At 43.8% G+C, this 15,871-nt stretch overlaps 1 protein-coding gene across 3 annotated transcripts; it reads right to left on the minus strand.

Annotated features, from left to right (window-relative positions):
* Positions 1-286: 286 nt before the first annotated feature.
* Positions 287-14,818, minus strand: CCDC62 (coiled-coil domain containing 62). 3 transcript variants are annotated; one of them, XM_065851790.2, is made up of 13 exons: positions 14,449-14,722; positions 14,029-14,221; positions 12,786-12,952; positions 12,402-12,503; positions 11,912-12,083; positions 11,725-11,826; positions 10,611-10,699; positions 9,857-9,957; positions 8,538-9,284; positions 5,453-5,630; positions 4,718-4,846; positions 3,038-3,130; positions 287-1,000 (listed from the first exon to the last, which is right to left on the minus strand). In XM_065851790.2, exons 1-12 carry the CDS (start codon positions 14,482-14,484, stop codon positions 3,044-3,046), a joined length of 2,103 nt encoding a protein of 700 aa, XP_065707862.1. In that variant the 5' UTR covers positions 14,485-14,722; the 3' UTR covers positions 287-1,000; positions 3,038-3,043. The 3 variants fall into 3 exon arrangements, with proteins under 3 accessions (XP_065707862.1, XP_065707860.1, XP_065707861.1); XM_065851788.2 differs by lacking the exons at positions 287-1,000; positions 3,038-3,130; positions 4,718-4,846; positions 5,453-5,630 and adding an exon at positions 14,774-14,818 and having other exon boundaries at positions 8,376-9,284; positions 14,449-14,612; XM_065851789.2 differs by lacking the exons at positions 287-1,000; positions 3,038-3,130; positions 4,718-4,846; positions 5,453-5,630 and adding an exon at positions 14,743-14,760 and having other exon boundaries at positions 8,376-9,284; positions 14,449-14,612.
* Between the last annotated feature and the right edge of the window lie 1,053 nt (positions 14,819-15,871).

The raw sequence follows: 15,871 nt of genomic DNA on the forward strand, positions 1-15,871 counted from the left end.
GAAGGAAAGCAGGCTGTCATTTAGGTAATTAAAGAGAAAGCAGGAAATTATATGAAAGAGTTAACAAGGGGAAAACAAGGGTTGTTATTTTACCGCGATTAATTCATGGCAGCGGATGGAGCCGGAGACTCCCACCCCTCAGCCGCCCCCACGCAGGGAAAACGCTGACACAGCACTCGGTGACCCCGACCGCTCACAAACCCCATGCAACCCACGGCCACTTGTGTACAGTGTCATACATTAACTACTAAATGTGTTGGACAGTGAGTTAAACAGGCAAGAAAGATACAGCAAAGGTATCACCTTTATTAACTAACTTGATCTTTTAATGAAAAAGTTCAAATAGTGGTAATGGAACACATCTTGCCCAACAGTCAAAGATAGTTTAAATGCTAAAAAGCCGGCGATGTTGTGCTCGGCGCTGACAGAGCCCACGGACTCACCTCATCTCATTAGAACCGTTCAGAACAACTCGCTCCTGACTGGGGAAATGTTGTTTTCCCCATCTTGTGGGTGCCAGCTTTCCAATTTCAACAATGTAGGAGGCAGTTCCTGGTTACCACACTAATTGGGAACTTCCTACAAACATTATTCATCTCTCTCTACACGGCAAGAAGTCCAGAACAAAAACAATCAACTGAAAAAAAAAGAGAATGCTTGGCTGTGTCATACTCTATAAATATTTCTGAGCCACCATAAAAAAAAAGGTAAGAAAAACAGTTCCTATGTCATAACAATCACACATTTAAGGTTCTAAAAAACAAGCCAGTGTTTAACCTGAGGTCTCAGCTATAAAAATAGTTTTGTTAATCTTGGCATAATTCTATGTTTTATTGCAAGATAAAATATACACCCGCACGGTCACATCTTTTTACCACTTGTGAGTCTTTCAAACACTCAGAGAACCATGGAAAAACGTTCAGTGACTTCCCAGTGTAGCTGATGGGTTGATGATCTTCAGTTCTCAGAATTCATTCTATATTGGAAACTTCTCCATCCGCTGCAGAAAAGGCAAGATTTGTATTAAAAGACAGAAACATTCCGTCTAAAATATATTAAGCAATCATGTGAATTCACTATATAAATTCCCAGACTGAAAACAGAATACTGAATAAACATATAAATAGGAGAAAGGTAAACAAAGCACTATATGGAACGACAACAGTCTCAGGGACACCAGTGGAGTGTTATGAAATGAAACCTTCTCAGTTTGTTTTGCAGAAAGGAGTGATCTTTGTGCCCTGGGCCAGCCGCTGAGTCACAGTTTACACACACTGGCACTTGCTACTGAGTCCAAAACTGAATAGATCCCTTTACTCCTTGCTTTCCTCCCTCGTGTGCCTCTTCTCTCTCCCTCACTCGGCCTCTCTCCAAAGGAAAAACAACCGACTGATGAAAACGGCCAAATCACTGTCAGCCAGTCAGGAAATCAGCCTCCGTTATCAGTGCACCTGCCCGCAAACGATTTCGAAGCAATTAAAAAAAGCCGCAAACCCAACCGAAATCAGTGCAATCACTTCTCTATACAGAACTGCACAGACGTTCGGTATTTCTGGACCTGCTATCAACTCTGCAAATGCTGCTTCAGACTTCACTGATCACAGTGATTCAGTGCATTTTAATAACGAAGAAAGTAAGAATTACGCAGCAGCCAGCGACTTGCACAGTCACTAACCCTCATCATGGACCTACAGTGAATCGTGGGTGCGTTTGTTCCACCGGTTCTTTCTCTCTTGCAGCAAACGAGATTATTCCTGTAGGCTAAGCGCCCGCTCGCCGCTTTGCTGGGTCAGCACGGTGCTCAGCAGTTTTGGGGATTTGCTCCTGAAACTTTTTAACAGCAGTGGTTTTAGGATGCAACTCACAGCGCTGGCTTCGACCTATAAAACCTCCAGCTTCTTTTACCTCAGGGCTCTCATTAGGAAAAGCAGAGATCTCTGCACAGGGACATCACAGCAGAGCGAGACGCAGCGTTCCAGCTACTCAGCATCCATTTCCTACGAGAGCCCATTAGCGTGCGCTAAGGAAACCCAACTTATTTTGGAAGAAGACTCAGTGTCTCCAGACCTAATGCAACTCGAACCTGCAGAAACTGCAGAACACGAGGTCGCTATGAACCAGCTCCAGTCCCTGGGGACACAGTGGGTTTGGGGACACAGGACAGCAGCAGTTTGGGGACCGCAGGTGGAATATACCAAGAGGAGAACTGAGCACCAGCTCGCGCTGGATCGCAGCTGATCGTGGTTAGAAACCCCACGCCACACAGCTCCACGCTCCAGCTCGCTGTGTAAGAACTTCCCTTTGCAGACACGCGCTTGGGTTGTGTCGGCACGGGAAGATCTCTTCTTTTTGTCAGTTTTGCCCCCAATTGTTGCTAGTTGTTTTTCAGCTTCAGGTAGCGTTTGGTATTTTAACCATATCTGGTTAATCTTTTGTCCTCAGAACCAGACAACACGGTGCCTATTGCAAGCATCCAATTCACACTGGTAGAACAAATAATCAGAGAGCGAGAAACTTCCTGATTCAAGAAGAAAAAAACAATCTGCTGCAGGCAAGGCTGCTGCTGCTTTTTTATGTTCTGACACAGCCCTATTCAATACATTCTACTTTTGGATCTCAGAGCCCAGAACAATATGCTAAACCAGCCCTTGACCGCGGCACTGAAAACCACTTCCCAATCTCTTACTCAACAATGTTCATATCCTTGATCCTGTTATCTGTAGCACACAGAAGGATTTTAACTACAATAAGCGGTTTGCAGGTACTCGGGAATGGAGCTGCAAGATCTTACTGCCCAGAGGATGAGGAAGATGCTGGAGAAAAGTTCAATCATTTGACTAAAGGAATTCCTTGCTGCCTTAATGTTTGTTTGCTGTTACAGCGCTCACAAAAGTGTTATTGGAAATGCATTCTGAGCGGTGCACTTGGAATCTTGTGCCAGGCTCATCCCAGCAGTCCATAACTCAGATGCATTTATAAAGAGGGAAACAAACAAACAAACAGAAAAATACCAAGTTGAAAACACCTTCATACTCACTGGATGTCATAGAGAAAAGAATGGAACTTTAACATCTCTTTCTTCTGCAGCAGATAACTGGGTTCTGTGAAGAGCTTCTGCAAGTTCTGCTGTCTACATTGTAACGCAAAAACACTATGTGGAAATCAAAGAACTCAGATAATAAACATTACAGAGCTGTCAGATTCAAACCCGTGAGCAGCAAGCACTATTTAATTCCCTCTTCTCCCTCCCCCAAGCAGGGCACGGAATCCAACAGGTACAAATATTGATTAAATTCTAAGGTTTATATTTGGTGTAGATTATGTTTTAAAGCGTAGTTTAAACCAGCCTCAGGTTAACCTGCTTTTAAGCGCAGATTAGTTGGCCTGCATAGATTAACTAAAACACGCTTGACAAGTTTTTGCCCAGAACCGCTATGAAGTAGATCAAAGTTCTACAGATGTGGTTCAGAAGCTACTCCCACCACTAAACACCAGCTTGCTTTATTTTCTGTCCACTAAAGCAATTGTTTTGAATGAGAAGTCAATTTCCAAGCTCAGAAATGCAAGATCAGGTTATAAAGCAGAGTCGCGCAGGCTGGTTCAGCTGAGCAGGAGCTGACAGCTGGTGGGGCCGCGCAGGAGCCACAAGAAGCTGCTGTTCTGTGGAGAGCTTTTCAGGAATCCCTCCTACAAGACGGGATTTGCAAAATCTACACTGCTGCTTTCACACCGAGCGAAATCCCACAGATGAACTTCTGAACAAAACATCCTTTGAGTCAATGCAAACGCTGGCACACAAGCTCAGTCGGTCCCAGCCCAGCTAAGGTTTTATGGTTCTGAATGTTATCAGAATTACTTTGACTGCTACTTACAGTAACATTGTTCTGGTTAAGTTCATGGAAGGATTCAAGGAGTGCAATGTTTTTAGAGGTAAAACGTTTCAGCAGAAAGCTGAGGTTTCAGCCTTCTCATTAGGAGTCTGCTTTAAAACCCAAAGCCTAAATTCTCACTTTGTGATACACATCAGCTCAAGTTACCTATTTTTAGTGATGAATGGTGCAGTGTCCTTGTCAAACAAGACAGAAATTCTTAAGGATGTTTATGAAAACAAACAAGTGCCCCCTTCTCCAATGCCTCCTATTGCTCACATATTCAAGGCAGAAACTCCCTATCAGCATTCAAGCTCATAAAATAAATTGCCGTGACAGCTGTATATGGGTTATTTTCTTTGACCATTGAGTGCATTCTCTGACCCTGCAATGAAGGAACTAAAACTATTAACCCACAAAAACTCTGAAGTTTTTTAAGCTGAGAGTCTGGCTTAAATTAATATACAAAACTATTCTATGGATCAGATATTTCCTAAACTGTCCTCCCTTCCACAAAGATACCCAACGTAATAAACCAGTGCTGAATCTAAGTCATACTGCCGCTCGCTTTTTTCTAGACCTCCTACAGCTTGCTCCAAAATGACTTCTTCCTTCCATCTGTTTAGACACATGCAAAAGTCAAATCCTGTCATGACCTTGAGGAGCCATAAAGAATCCTATAAAAACACTTCAAGTACTTCATGCTAAGACGCGCAGGAATTTTCTCTTTAGTAAAGCGTGATGAGGATATTGTTTGTAAAGTCATAGAAAAAGTTAAGCATAAGGGCAACGATGTTCACAACCACCCTTCCCAGCCAACTAGATCTCATTGTAGGAGCGGTATGTACCGTATTAATGCTGCTGTTGGGGCTGCGGCGAGGGCTGGCGTGGAGGAGCGCGCTAAGCTCCAGATCAGCGACCATCTGTCGAGACTCAGCCAACGCGTGCTGCAGCTTCCTCACTGGGGAACCGGTGTCCTGCAGGGACGGGAAAGGAGCCGAAGTTATTAAATGATCTTTTTGGAATATGTCAAAGGATGGTAACATACTGAGAATCGTCGCTTTCGTTTTGAAAAGTCTCAGTTCAAAATATTCCCACACGGCACTGCTCTGGACTCTGTCTAAACGCGATATTTCTGCTGAACACAAAGGTCCTGCACAAAGTCACCTTTGTGACATTTTCACACAGACTTGTGCATAGCACACTCAACCTGAGTAAGAATAAAGACACGAGAAAGAGGGAAAATCAGGTGGAACAAGAACGAAAGCGTCCCATAGCTTCCAACAACTGTGTCCAATTGTACTCAGATATCGTGCTTTACTGAAATTACCATATATCAGCCAGTATCCATCATCCAGAAGTCTTTAATTTCAAAAGCTTATTGTTTTTTAGACACTGTGAGTTAAGACATATTAAGAGAATAAGAAATTATTTCAAAAAAGTATTTTACCACCTTGGCTTTAAGTCTGCTGTCTCATCATTCGAGTCTCTAGTTCTTCCACGCCAGCAAATATTTGCTTTCCTACCATCAGTCACAATTCCCCTTACAAGTAATGAAGTACAGTCTACAATAAAATACTGACTTGCTCCACAGCAGCGCTGCAGGGTCTGTTTGTTGGCTTAATCACCGACAGATCATTGATCTCCAGAGGAAAGTCTTCATCCGAGAATTTCTCACATTTGAGTGGCCTGTCTCCCTTCTGGGTGGACGTCAAACAGGGAGATTCCAAGTGGAAAGAACTCAGATCCACATCTTCCTCACTGTTAAAAAAATTAAGACATTGCCAGAAACAGTATCACCATCCTTTTTAAACTTCCAAAGGAAAATCACGGGACAACATAAATAACTACAGGCCCTGAGCCAAGAAAACCATCAAGCACGTGAGGTTGCTCTGTTCCCATGTTTAACAGCTTCTTTAGAACAGTTTCATTCGCTGAGGAAAACAGTTTGACATTCATCCCGTTTCAAGAACGACGTTACCACGTGCTCGAGTAGCTATTTAACCTTGCACAGAGCACACAAAAGGCGATATCTGGTTCCTCTCAATACTCCAGTACTCCTCCTACTCCCATATCCTACTCCCTTTGTTTTTCTAACCAACCATTAGGCAAATTCATATTTGTAGCTGTACTTTTCCAGGGAATCTCAGACTTTTAAAGTCATCATCTCACTTTAGAGCGCACAGGAGAGTTTTGTCAGAGAGGCTTTATTTGATTTATTTTTAAATAGAGCAGCAAACACTACATCTAAAGTGCAGTTTGGGTAAACTGCGATTAAACCCAAAACTCAGTTGCTTGCCTATCATTTCAGCGTGGAGTTGAAGCACACAATCTACTGGCATCCACCTTTCCTTAGCTTTAAAAGCAAAATGAAATATAATTTAGCACTGGGTGTATCTGAGTGTATTTAGGAGTGTCTGAAAAGCAAATTAAATGACAACGTGCATCCTTTCACTGCTCTTGTAAAATACTGGGATACAATAGGATTTAAGAGATAAACCTCAAGTTTGTGAGCTTCTGATGAGGAAAAGCTTTGGAGAAATGCAAAGGATACACAGGTTGGGAGGAAAACAGGTTGGATTTGGGGCAGGGAGATGGCTCAGCCCAACCGGAGCACGCTGAACAGGTAACTGCTGACGTTCCGTCTTTAAAACCAGAATCGAGATAAAAATCCAAAGGCAGCAAATGTTGATCCAACATAAACCAAGTCACTGAGAGCAGACAGAAATGATTCCTGCACTACAGGATTTCACAATCCCTCTGCACTGGGATAAGGTATTTCACTGCGTTAATAACCTTCTTGTTGGCTGTTCCAGAATTCAAGAACTCATGTCAAAAATATTTGCTGGGCTGACAGGGAGGTGCCAGCACCCTTCCCTATGCGCCAAATCCATCCCCAGCGCCACAGAGCCAGCAATGGAAAAACGGAGGATCCAGAGGCCAGTCCCAGGAGAATGTTGTGTTTGGCCTTTGCCATTAATGCCTCAACAAGGAGCCCACGCTGCCAACTGCGATACTGCTGCCCTCCTCCCGTTTACGGGGTGAGAATTCATTCGCTGGCAAATTAGTCAGCAGAGGCTGGAGAGCAGATGGGCTGGGATTTCCACCCAGTCAATCCATCCCCAATTAGCAGAGCTCCCAGGACTAAACGTGGGCATCAAGAAAACTCAATCGCTCAGCAGCAAATCCCAAAGGGGCAGAGCTGCTCTCCCTTGAACAATATCCGCTCTGCTGGTATCGCCCAGGTCAAATTGTCCCTTCTCCCCTCAAATCCCCTTAAGGACAAGGCAAAAAAATGAAAGCAATTTTCACAATTGAGCCCCAAAAGAGACGTGGAGGGCTGGCAGTGTGTTATTTGTGCTGCTGGGGGAGGAGATAAGAAAGCTCAAGGGAGATATAAGGGGAATGCGGTCTTTTTAATGATTGATGGCCAGTGGAAACCAGAGAGAGTCCAGAGCGCGAAGCTCGGCCGAGCTGTGTGGGAATGTGCCAGGACAGCATTCTTTTCCAACGCTGCCCATTCACCTTGTTTCTGAACAGGCCTGTGTCTCTGCACTAACCATTTCTATAATATTTTTGTCTCAAAAGCAGCACAGACTGAAAACATCAGTACCTCAGGTATTTCCATTCCATAACATGGACTTGTTTGGACACCGGGCAGACTCGTTGGCTAAAATTCTTCACAGGTTTAAACAGCTGTTCATTTACTGTACTTGTCAAACCACCACCTGAAAAGCTACTCCTCTTTCTCTGCCTAAAAGGCAGCTATGAAATCTCTCTAAAACATTAGGAATACTTCTAAAATAGAGCTGGTTAGCCAATTTTTTGAAAGGAAATAGAGGAACCAACATAACAAATCCACAGAAAGTCACAGCTGTGAATGTTATTGCTTGTGCAGGCATAAAAACAACTTCTACAAATGCAAAGCAGCACTTTGATCTCAGACACCTTCCAATACCACTAAGACACCTGAGGTTTTTTTCCGACACCTCTCAGCATCAGAAACCTCATTCTGCCCATCCCCAACCACATGTGCTTTTTCCTCCCCCAATACAGACGCAGGGATCGAGTCCTGTGAAAAAAGACGCGTGGCAGAGGGGACAGATTATTGTCCTTTAAGTCTTGCCGCCCCGTTTTCCTCTCTGAGCAGGGAATGCGGCCTGTGCGGAGCAGCCGCGTCCTACATTCCCACCCAGCCACCGTGTGATTTCTCAACAGAAATAACACGGTTACTACAGCATCAAATAAAATCTAAGTTTGTTTCTTGCCTTCTAGAAACACCACTGCAGAAGTCCAGCTAGGGTCAGGAGGTATTTTACCCACCAGATTTACAAGCAACATCTGGGATTTTTAAAAAATCAGGAGATTTTTTTTAAATCTGCATTTTTCTCAATGAGTTGACTTGGCAAGCTATGCGGTGTTGCAACTCTCCTACCCACGCACCTCTTGGGGATGAGAGATGCGAAAAAACAGATGCAGAAAACCAGAATCATGACACCTTAGAGCTATTTTAACTTAGTTAAATTTACTACTTTTCAAGTTGGTAGACTCATTTTAAAACACTTACTTTAAACATCATTTAGGATAATATAAATTAAGACCCTGTATACCCGAGTTTCTACATACAGTTTGTACCTATCTATTTCTTAAACTTAACAAGCACATAACCTTTTTGAGCTGGCACATTTCATGTCTTGTGTGGTCTTGAGACAGCTGCAATCTTTTCCATGCTGTGCACTTCCACCTCTTTTTATGGGTTTGAAAATCTTCAGCCATTCTGGATCCGATATTGGCTTCCATCGTGCATCCTTTTTTATGGTGAAGTTATTACTACAGGAATCTAATCCATCCTTGTGAACGGCAGCGGGACTCTCTCGGCTTTTGTGGCCGAGCAGAATTCCAGTTCTTTCTTCCCGGGTTTTATTTTCATCATCGGTTTTGTCAAACTTGAGGGTGTTCTGGATCAAAGTACTTTGCGAATCTACACAAGAACCGACGTTAAGCCAATGCTCACATTGAGGTAAAGATGACTCAAAGCTTCGCTCATCTCTGCTTTCCACCCCATGCTCAGAAATGTCCCTGTTTCTCAATGGCCTCGTGTTGTTTGCTTCACAAAATACTTCACTGCCTGGCTCATCAGAGCTTGATGCAACATCCTGCTTTTCTTCTTCCGTAAGCACAGCCAAGACTTTCACAACCTTCTGACGCCGGTTTAAGCACGCTGAGGTAGTTTCCTCCACGTCTGATGCATTCAGTACCGGTCTATTATCTACTTCACACATCTCTGAGGTGATTTTTACCCTACTTTTTGGAACTGGAGTAGTTCCACACTCCTCGCATATCCCGTGGGTGCCCTCAGTCCTAACCGGCTCTGTCTCGCTGCTACTGTCGGGGGCAGAGAATGTCACAGCCACGCTACAATGGCACGATAAAGAAAACAGTCAGAAATACTGCATTTAAATACACAACTGTACTCAAGGTTCAAGCTATACATTAACCAGAGGCTGTAGCCAGGGTTCTGTGGTTCTTCATACACCACCAGGTAGCTGTGTCCTGCCCAAAGCTGACACAAATCTGCCCAGATTTGACTGTTACTCTCCAAAATCAGAGAGCTCCCTCATGTTTTTTATATAGTACGGTGATTCTGCCTGAACCTTCAGGGTGTGCACCGATTTCCTAATATGAAAGCAAAATAAACTTGGATTTTTTTTAATAGTAGCAGGCAGGATTAACACCCCTACCACTGAACTATTAATTTTTTGTTAATTAATGAACTCTCTGGCCTGCATACAATGCTTTATTCTGCGACCGATACTCATGGTGTCTCCTGACCAAGCTAAAAGACGTCATAGACAACATCACTGGATGTCTGTGGTTGAGTCCAACAAAGCCACCATTTTCACAGCACAGATCTCTTGTAGGATGTTAATCATGGCTGAACAGTGAAGTCTCAGTGTAAACTAGTGGAAAAAAAAGGATTACTTTACCTGCTTTCACGTGCCTGCTTTTCATGTTTTTGCATTAATTCCTGAGAGCTCTCTAAATGGACATGAAGGAACTGCAAGTCACGCTGCTGTTTGGCATAGATCTGTTTAAAGACAGTAACTTGCATTAGTGAAAGTCTGGAGCGCAGGGACGTTGTCATCAGGTACTAACGCATGGCTGTATCCTCAAAATATTATGATCAATCAGTAACTGTAGAAAAAACTGTTGTCAACAACTTGCAAACCTAAGGGGCCAGCTCTGCATGTATTTAGGAAAATAAAGTTTTGCGGCAATAAACACTATTTCTGTTAGAAGACTGCAGAGGTCTTCTAAAACGGAAACACACTGAACCGTAAATACAATATCGCTATTGTTATTTGATATTTAATACATGTTGTTTAAATTATGTGGTATTACAAGATGAGGAATGATGATCAAGGCAGGTTTTCAGCAGGGGATTTTTTGTAAAGCTAATGTAGACAATAACCCACCAATCAATTATTTGCAATTTAAAAATACTGATTATGCCTTGAGATGCGCAAATGAGTGCAGGTGAAAACACTGATTTTCTTGAAAACCAGATCTTTCGGTGCAGGATGTCCCTTTGCGCTGGGAGTTCAGCTGAGGCACTGTGGGGGGCAGCGTATTTGATGCTTTTCTTAATTAACAATACCTTGATCTAATATTTTTATACTGATCTGAAGTTATTTAAAATGCCTTCCTAATCTCAGAGTAGAAACACAATGAGGGTTCTACCTGTCGCAAAATGGATAGTTCTGTGTCGGTCCGTGCCTGCTTAGACTTGGCCAGCTGAAGAAGCTGATCCTTTCTCTTTGCTTTCTCAACTGTTTCAAAACACATACAATTTTTTAATTACTTGAAGCGAATAGACACAAAGTACATTTGTTAACACGTATGTCTGCAGCAGTAGAAATAGGTACCAAACAATTTTATTGAGATCACCTGGTTCTGTTTCCCCTCCAAATAAAAAGAACACAGAAACTATAAGATAACCAAACAAATTAAGGATTTTCCTCAGACTTTTCGCCAGCTTTATTCTCCTAGTAGTAATATTCTGCTCCATTGACTTCATTGTACAGGGAAGTGCTGCGAAACACTTCCCATTACTATTGTTTTTAAAACAATGAGACATGGGATCAATATTTGGCAAAGGTAACGGCAGATAAAAAGTGATAGGCAAGTAAATAATCTCACAGCAGATGGTATCTTGGGTCACCTAATCTTTCAAGGTTGTATTGCTTGTCTGTAATACTGCAGCACCCAATCTGCCTTCCTTATCCACCACAGCACGCAGAAGTTCCTCTCTACCCAAAACCAAAGGGAAGGTATCAACAGATACCAAGCTGCAGTTTATCAAGTCCTGCATGTTAAACCAGGTTAAACCAAAACTATCCGTTAAAGAAAAGCAAAATGTGAATTTGTGAGCATACTGCTGCCATACAAATACCAGAGGGAGCGGAAGGGCTGGTGATTTCAGAGTCTGAGCCTTAGGTTTTAAATATGGTTTCTTTGCAGTAGGTCACCACTTTCTACACAACCTACACCAGCAGGGAGAATCTCACCCTGGTTTATTGTATTAATACCACAGGAGACATGACAGTCTCAAAGAGAACTCTCTGAGCCATTTATTACCCCATGTGTAACCATATTGGTGAACGTTGTGCTTTTACAAGATTTTATAAGCTGTCTCTGCAGAAGCCCTAGGTATTGCTTTCAGAGAATGACACATAGAACCACAAAAGGAAGGTGGAGAAGCTGCCTCCTTCACAGATATTAGTGAACTGTTGTTGTCTGGAAGTCTCTGAGCTGTTGAAAGCTAAAGCGTGAAAAGCCCAGGGCCCACACTCACCAAGAAGCGTGAGCTCATTCCTCAAAGAGCCATTTTCTTGTTGGAGGTGAATGATTTCTTCATGCTGCTTGTTGTTCTCTTTCACCTTTTCACAGAGATCACCTTTAAAACAAAACATAGTATTTCCCAGAATGAAAAGGAATCGTGTTGGTCTACACCAAATTAGGTGCCCAGTAGAAACATTTACCTTTCAGCTTATTTGTTTCAAGTGTTAGTTCTTTCAGTCTCAGTTTGAGGTCTTGCTTTTCTTTGTTGAGGCTGAATTCCTCTGTCTTTGCAGCGCGCAATGCGCTTTCCAGCTTTTTGAATTTGGATGTAAACTCAGTAATGTAATCAGTTGTTTCAAGTATGGCCTCATCCTGCAATATGAAATAGAATTTATTCCTGATTATTGTTATCTCTGTATGGATTTTGACAAAACAACCGTACCTCTTACTGCAGTAGTTTTAACTACTTCACTGATTTTCTTCTGAGCTCTTAAGGAAAAAATAAAAATCAAAGCCAGGAAACAAGCTCGTTCATGAAAATAAACCAATTTATTGCCCGTTGACCACTCTTCCCTTCTCAAACAAGCCTAAGAATTAAACAGCAGCAAGATCAGCAGTCACTACACCACGGTACAGTCACCAGGAACTGCACTGTGACCACATTTAGTGCCTGGTGACAGCAGATGTTACCTTCAGCTTCAGCATAGTAAGAAGCTCCTGCTCTCTCGCTTGCAGCTGCCCTGTTTTTAGAGACAGTTCCAAAACCGAGCAGTGGAGACTTTGATTTTTCTCCTAGAGAACAGAAACAAGAGTGTCAGCTACTACTTCAGCGATTCAAATAACTATTTTTCTACTAAATGTGTGCACAACTTAATTTAAACACCATAAATGGCTTTTTTTCCTTTTTTTTTTTTTCCAACAAATCAGAGCTACACCTTAATCTAACATTACTGAACTAAAATGCAACTCAGGAGCCTTAATATGAAGTATTTATTCACTAGGAAAACTCACAACTGCCACTGGTGTTCTGTACATGCAAGAACTGCAAGAATCAGACCATTACTCAACTCCTACCTCCAGAGCCTGACAGCGAACGGTTGCATCTGTTGCTTTTTGAGACAGCTCTTTAAACTTCTGTTGCGTATTTTCAAATGTTGTCTTACTGTCATTCTGCTGAGATTCTAAGAACTTTAACCTCTTGGTCAGTGATTTTATAATTTCATTTCTCTTGTTCAGCTCATCTGAAAAGAAGGGAGACAAGGTATCTGTGAGAAAACAGCTCAGATAGTATAATGCAATTTTTTAAATCTCAGAAATAGTTTAATCCAGTGTTTTTAAATAACGTGATTCAGAAATGGATGCTCTGAAGCAGGGTTCCCTCGCTACACCGGGCAGATGAATACAAACTCTGTGGGGATCTCTGTATTGTGGCTGTCAAACTACACTGTTCCGAGCTGCCAGGTGACGAGCTGGTGGTTTGCGGATGATGTCAGAGCTGTCAGGTGACGAGCTGGTTGTTTGTGGATGATGTCAGAGCTGCCAGGTGACGAGCTGTTGTTTGTGGATGATGTCAGAGCTGCCAGGTGATGAGCTGGTGGTTCGCGGATGATGTCAGAGCTGCCAGGTGACGAGCTGTTGTTTGTGGATGATGTCAGAGCTGCCAGGTGACGAGCTGGTTGTTTCCAGATGATGTCAGAGCTGCCAAGTGATGAGCTGGTGGTTTGCAGATAATGTCAGAGCTGCCAGGTGACGAGCTGTTGTTTGTGGATGATGTCAGAGCTGCCAGGTGACGAGCTGGTTGTTTCCGGATGATGTCAGAGCTGCCAAGTGATGAGCTGGTGGTTTGCGGATGATGTCAGAGCTGCCAGGTGACGAGCTGTTGTTTGTGGATGATGTCAGACCTGCCAGGTGATGAGCTGGTGGTTTGTGGATGATGTCAGAGCTGCCAGGTGACGAGCTGGTCGTTTGCAGATGATGTCAGAGCCATGCAGCACAACCTCAGGGCACAGGGTTCCGCAGCACACCAGCATGTTCACAAATTGTTCTCCTCCTCCATGTGTATTTCATCAGATTATTTTAAAAAGAGTCCACAGCAGCAATTTACATATTCAAACAAAAGCAATCTGATTACCATGTCCCCTTCAAGATCAGATCGCTTTAGTACTCCTGTGGAAATGCTGATCTCAGAAAGACAACCAAGTTTAAGATTGATGGGTAGGAAATGGTTCCTCATAGGATGCCAGATTGTTTTTGATAAATCTAAGTCCCTCAACATACTTCAAACACCAGGGTCCTATCCTTTCCACACAATACTTACGGTTCAATAAGCTGCATCGTTCTGCTAAAGTCAGGACCTTTTGCCGATCATCTTCCCAGGCCAGCAGCTGTCTCTGATGCACCGCTACCATGTCATTGAGTTCCTGATCTCGATCTTTCAGTTCTGCAATTAAAACCTGGAGTTCTTGCCTCTGTTTCTGAATGGTGCTGTTCTCAAGGCTGGGGCTGAGTTTCTGTAACAGGTAACACACGGAACACATTTCAACGTAAAGAAGCGACCAATTCTCCGATAATAAAATTGAGGTTTTAAGTAAACTTATTTTAAGTTTATAAACAATATTTGAAAAAGTCCCTCACGCTTGCGGTACCTCCTGTGGTCCCCGACTGACATTCTTTGCGGTACAACGAGCACTTTCATGTTCAAAACAAAGCGCTCTGGTTGTCAACTCTCCTTTTTTACCTGGGGCGAAGCAGAGCGCGGCAGCGATGGATTCATAGGGGCCTGGGGACCGGGGCGCTACCGGGCACCACTGGACATCGGTCACTTTATACCAGTAACATTCAGCATGGAGGCCGCCTCTGATCTCCACTCTCCATGGTTACCCGCCGAGCCTCCTGCCAACCCTGCGGGAAAAACACACAAGGGGTGAGGGGGGTTAAGCCCCGCGGCCTCCGCGGGCCCTGAGGTGCCACCAGCCCCGGGGGGCAGCCCCGGGGCAGCCATCCCCTCACCCCGGGGCAGCCATCCCCTCACCCCGGGGCCTCCCCGTTCCCGCCGAACCCACCGGCGCCTCGTCACGGCGGCGCCCCGCCCCCGGCAGCCGTTGAGTGGCCGCCCAAGGCGACAGTTAGGCGGAAGCTCCGCCCCCCCCCCCCCCCGCCGCCATAGCGCAGGGTTACGGGTTCGAGTCCCGGGCCCGCCCGAGGCCGCGCTCCGCCCCCGGGTCTGGGCTGCCTGGAAAACGTCAAAATTAATAATCTGGGTAACAGGGGACGAGTAAGAACTGACCACATGTTACAGGATGGTGGTAACTACTCTGCTCAGCTTTTACATGGAACAACGACAGCAGAGGGGTGACCTCATATCAATACGTAAAGGGTGAGTGTCAGGAGGATGGAGCCAGGCTCTTCTCCGTGACAACCAATGACAGGACAAGGGGTAATGGGTTCAAACTGGAACACAGGAAGTTCCACTTAAATATGAGAAGAAACTTCTCAGTGAGGGTGGCAGAGCCTGGCCCAGGCTGCCCAGGGGGGTTGTGGAGTCTCCTTCTCTGCAGACATTCAAACCCGCCTGGACACCTTCCTGTGGAACCTCAGCTGGGTGTTCCTGCTCCATGGGGGGATTGCACTGGATGAGCTTTGTGGGTCCCTTCCAACCCCTGACATTCTGGGATTCTGTGAATATCCATTAGAGACACCATCCTCATGTGAAGCCATCAGCTAATAAACAAAAATCACAGGAAAAAGAGCATGTTGATCCAATTGGATTTTTTTTTCTTTTAATCTATGAGGAAACTATTAAAGAAGGAGGATGAGGTTTCAAAAAACCTTAAAGGAACTAGCTTTCCACCAAGCTTCACATAACAAAGGTATCATGTGAATAATTCTACTACAACTTATTTAGTAGAATGAAAAACAACAGCTACTCTGGTTGTCAATAACCCCTTTTGTCATAGCAGAGACCCATTACAAGGTCAACATCCACTGTCAAACTTCAAGATTAGGCTCATTAAAACTGTCACGTTGATTTTTTCCTTTTCTTTTTTTAATTTCTTGAAACATCTGTATGGTCTTACAGAGAATTTGGAAATTCAAAATCCTCATTTTATCCTTCCTCAGACCCCCACCCTCTTTTTTTATCATTATTTAGGTGAATGATT

The sequence above is a fragment of the Patagioenas fasciata genome, chromosome 17 (genome assembly GCF_037038585.1).
Source record: "Patagioenas fasciata isolate bPatFas1 chromosome 17, bPatFas1.hap1, whole genome shotgun sequence".
NCBI lineage: Eukaryota > Metazoa > Chordata > Aves > Columbiformes > Columbidae > Patagioenas > Patagioenas fasciata.

What these genes read in the sequence shown, in the direction of transcription:
- CCDC62 (XM_065851790.2), bottom strand. Translation starts at nt 14,484, where the DNA reads ATGAATCCATCGCTGCCGCGCTCTGCTTCGCCCCAG. An exon ending in TTCGCTGTCAGGCTCTGGAG is followed by an intron (nt 12,504 to 12,785) that starts GTAGGAGTTGAG and finishes TCTGTTCTCTAG; the next exon opens with GAGAAAAATCAAAGTCTCCA. An exon ending in AACTATCCATTTTGCGACAG is followed by an intron (nt 9,958 to 10,610) that starts GTAGAACCCTCA and finishes GTCTTTAAACAG; the next exon opens with ATCTATGCCAAACAGCAGCG.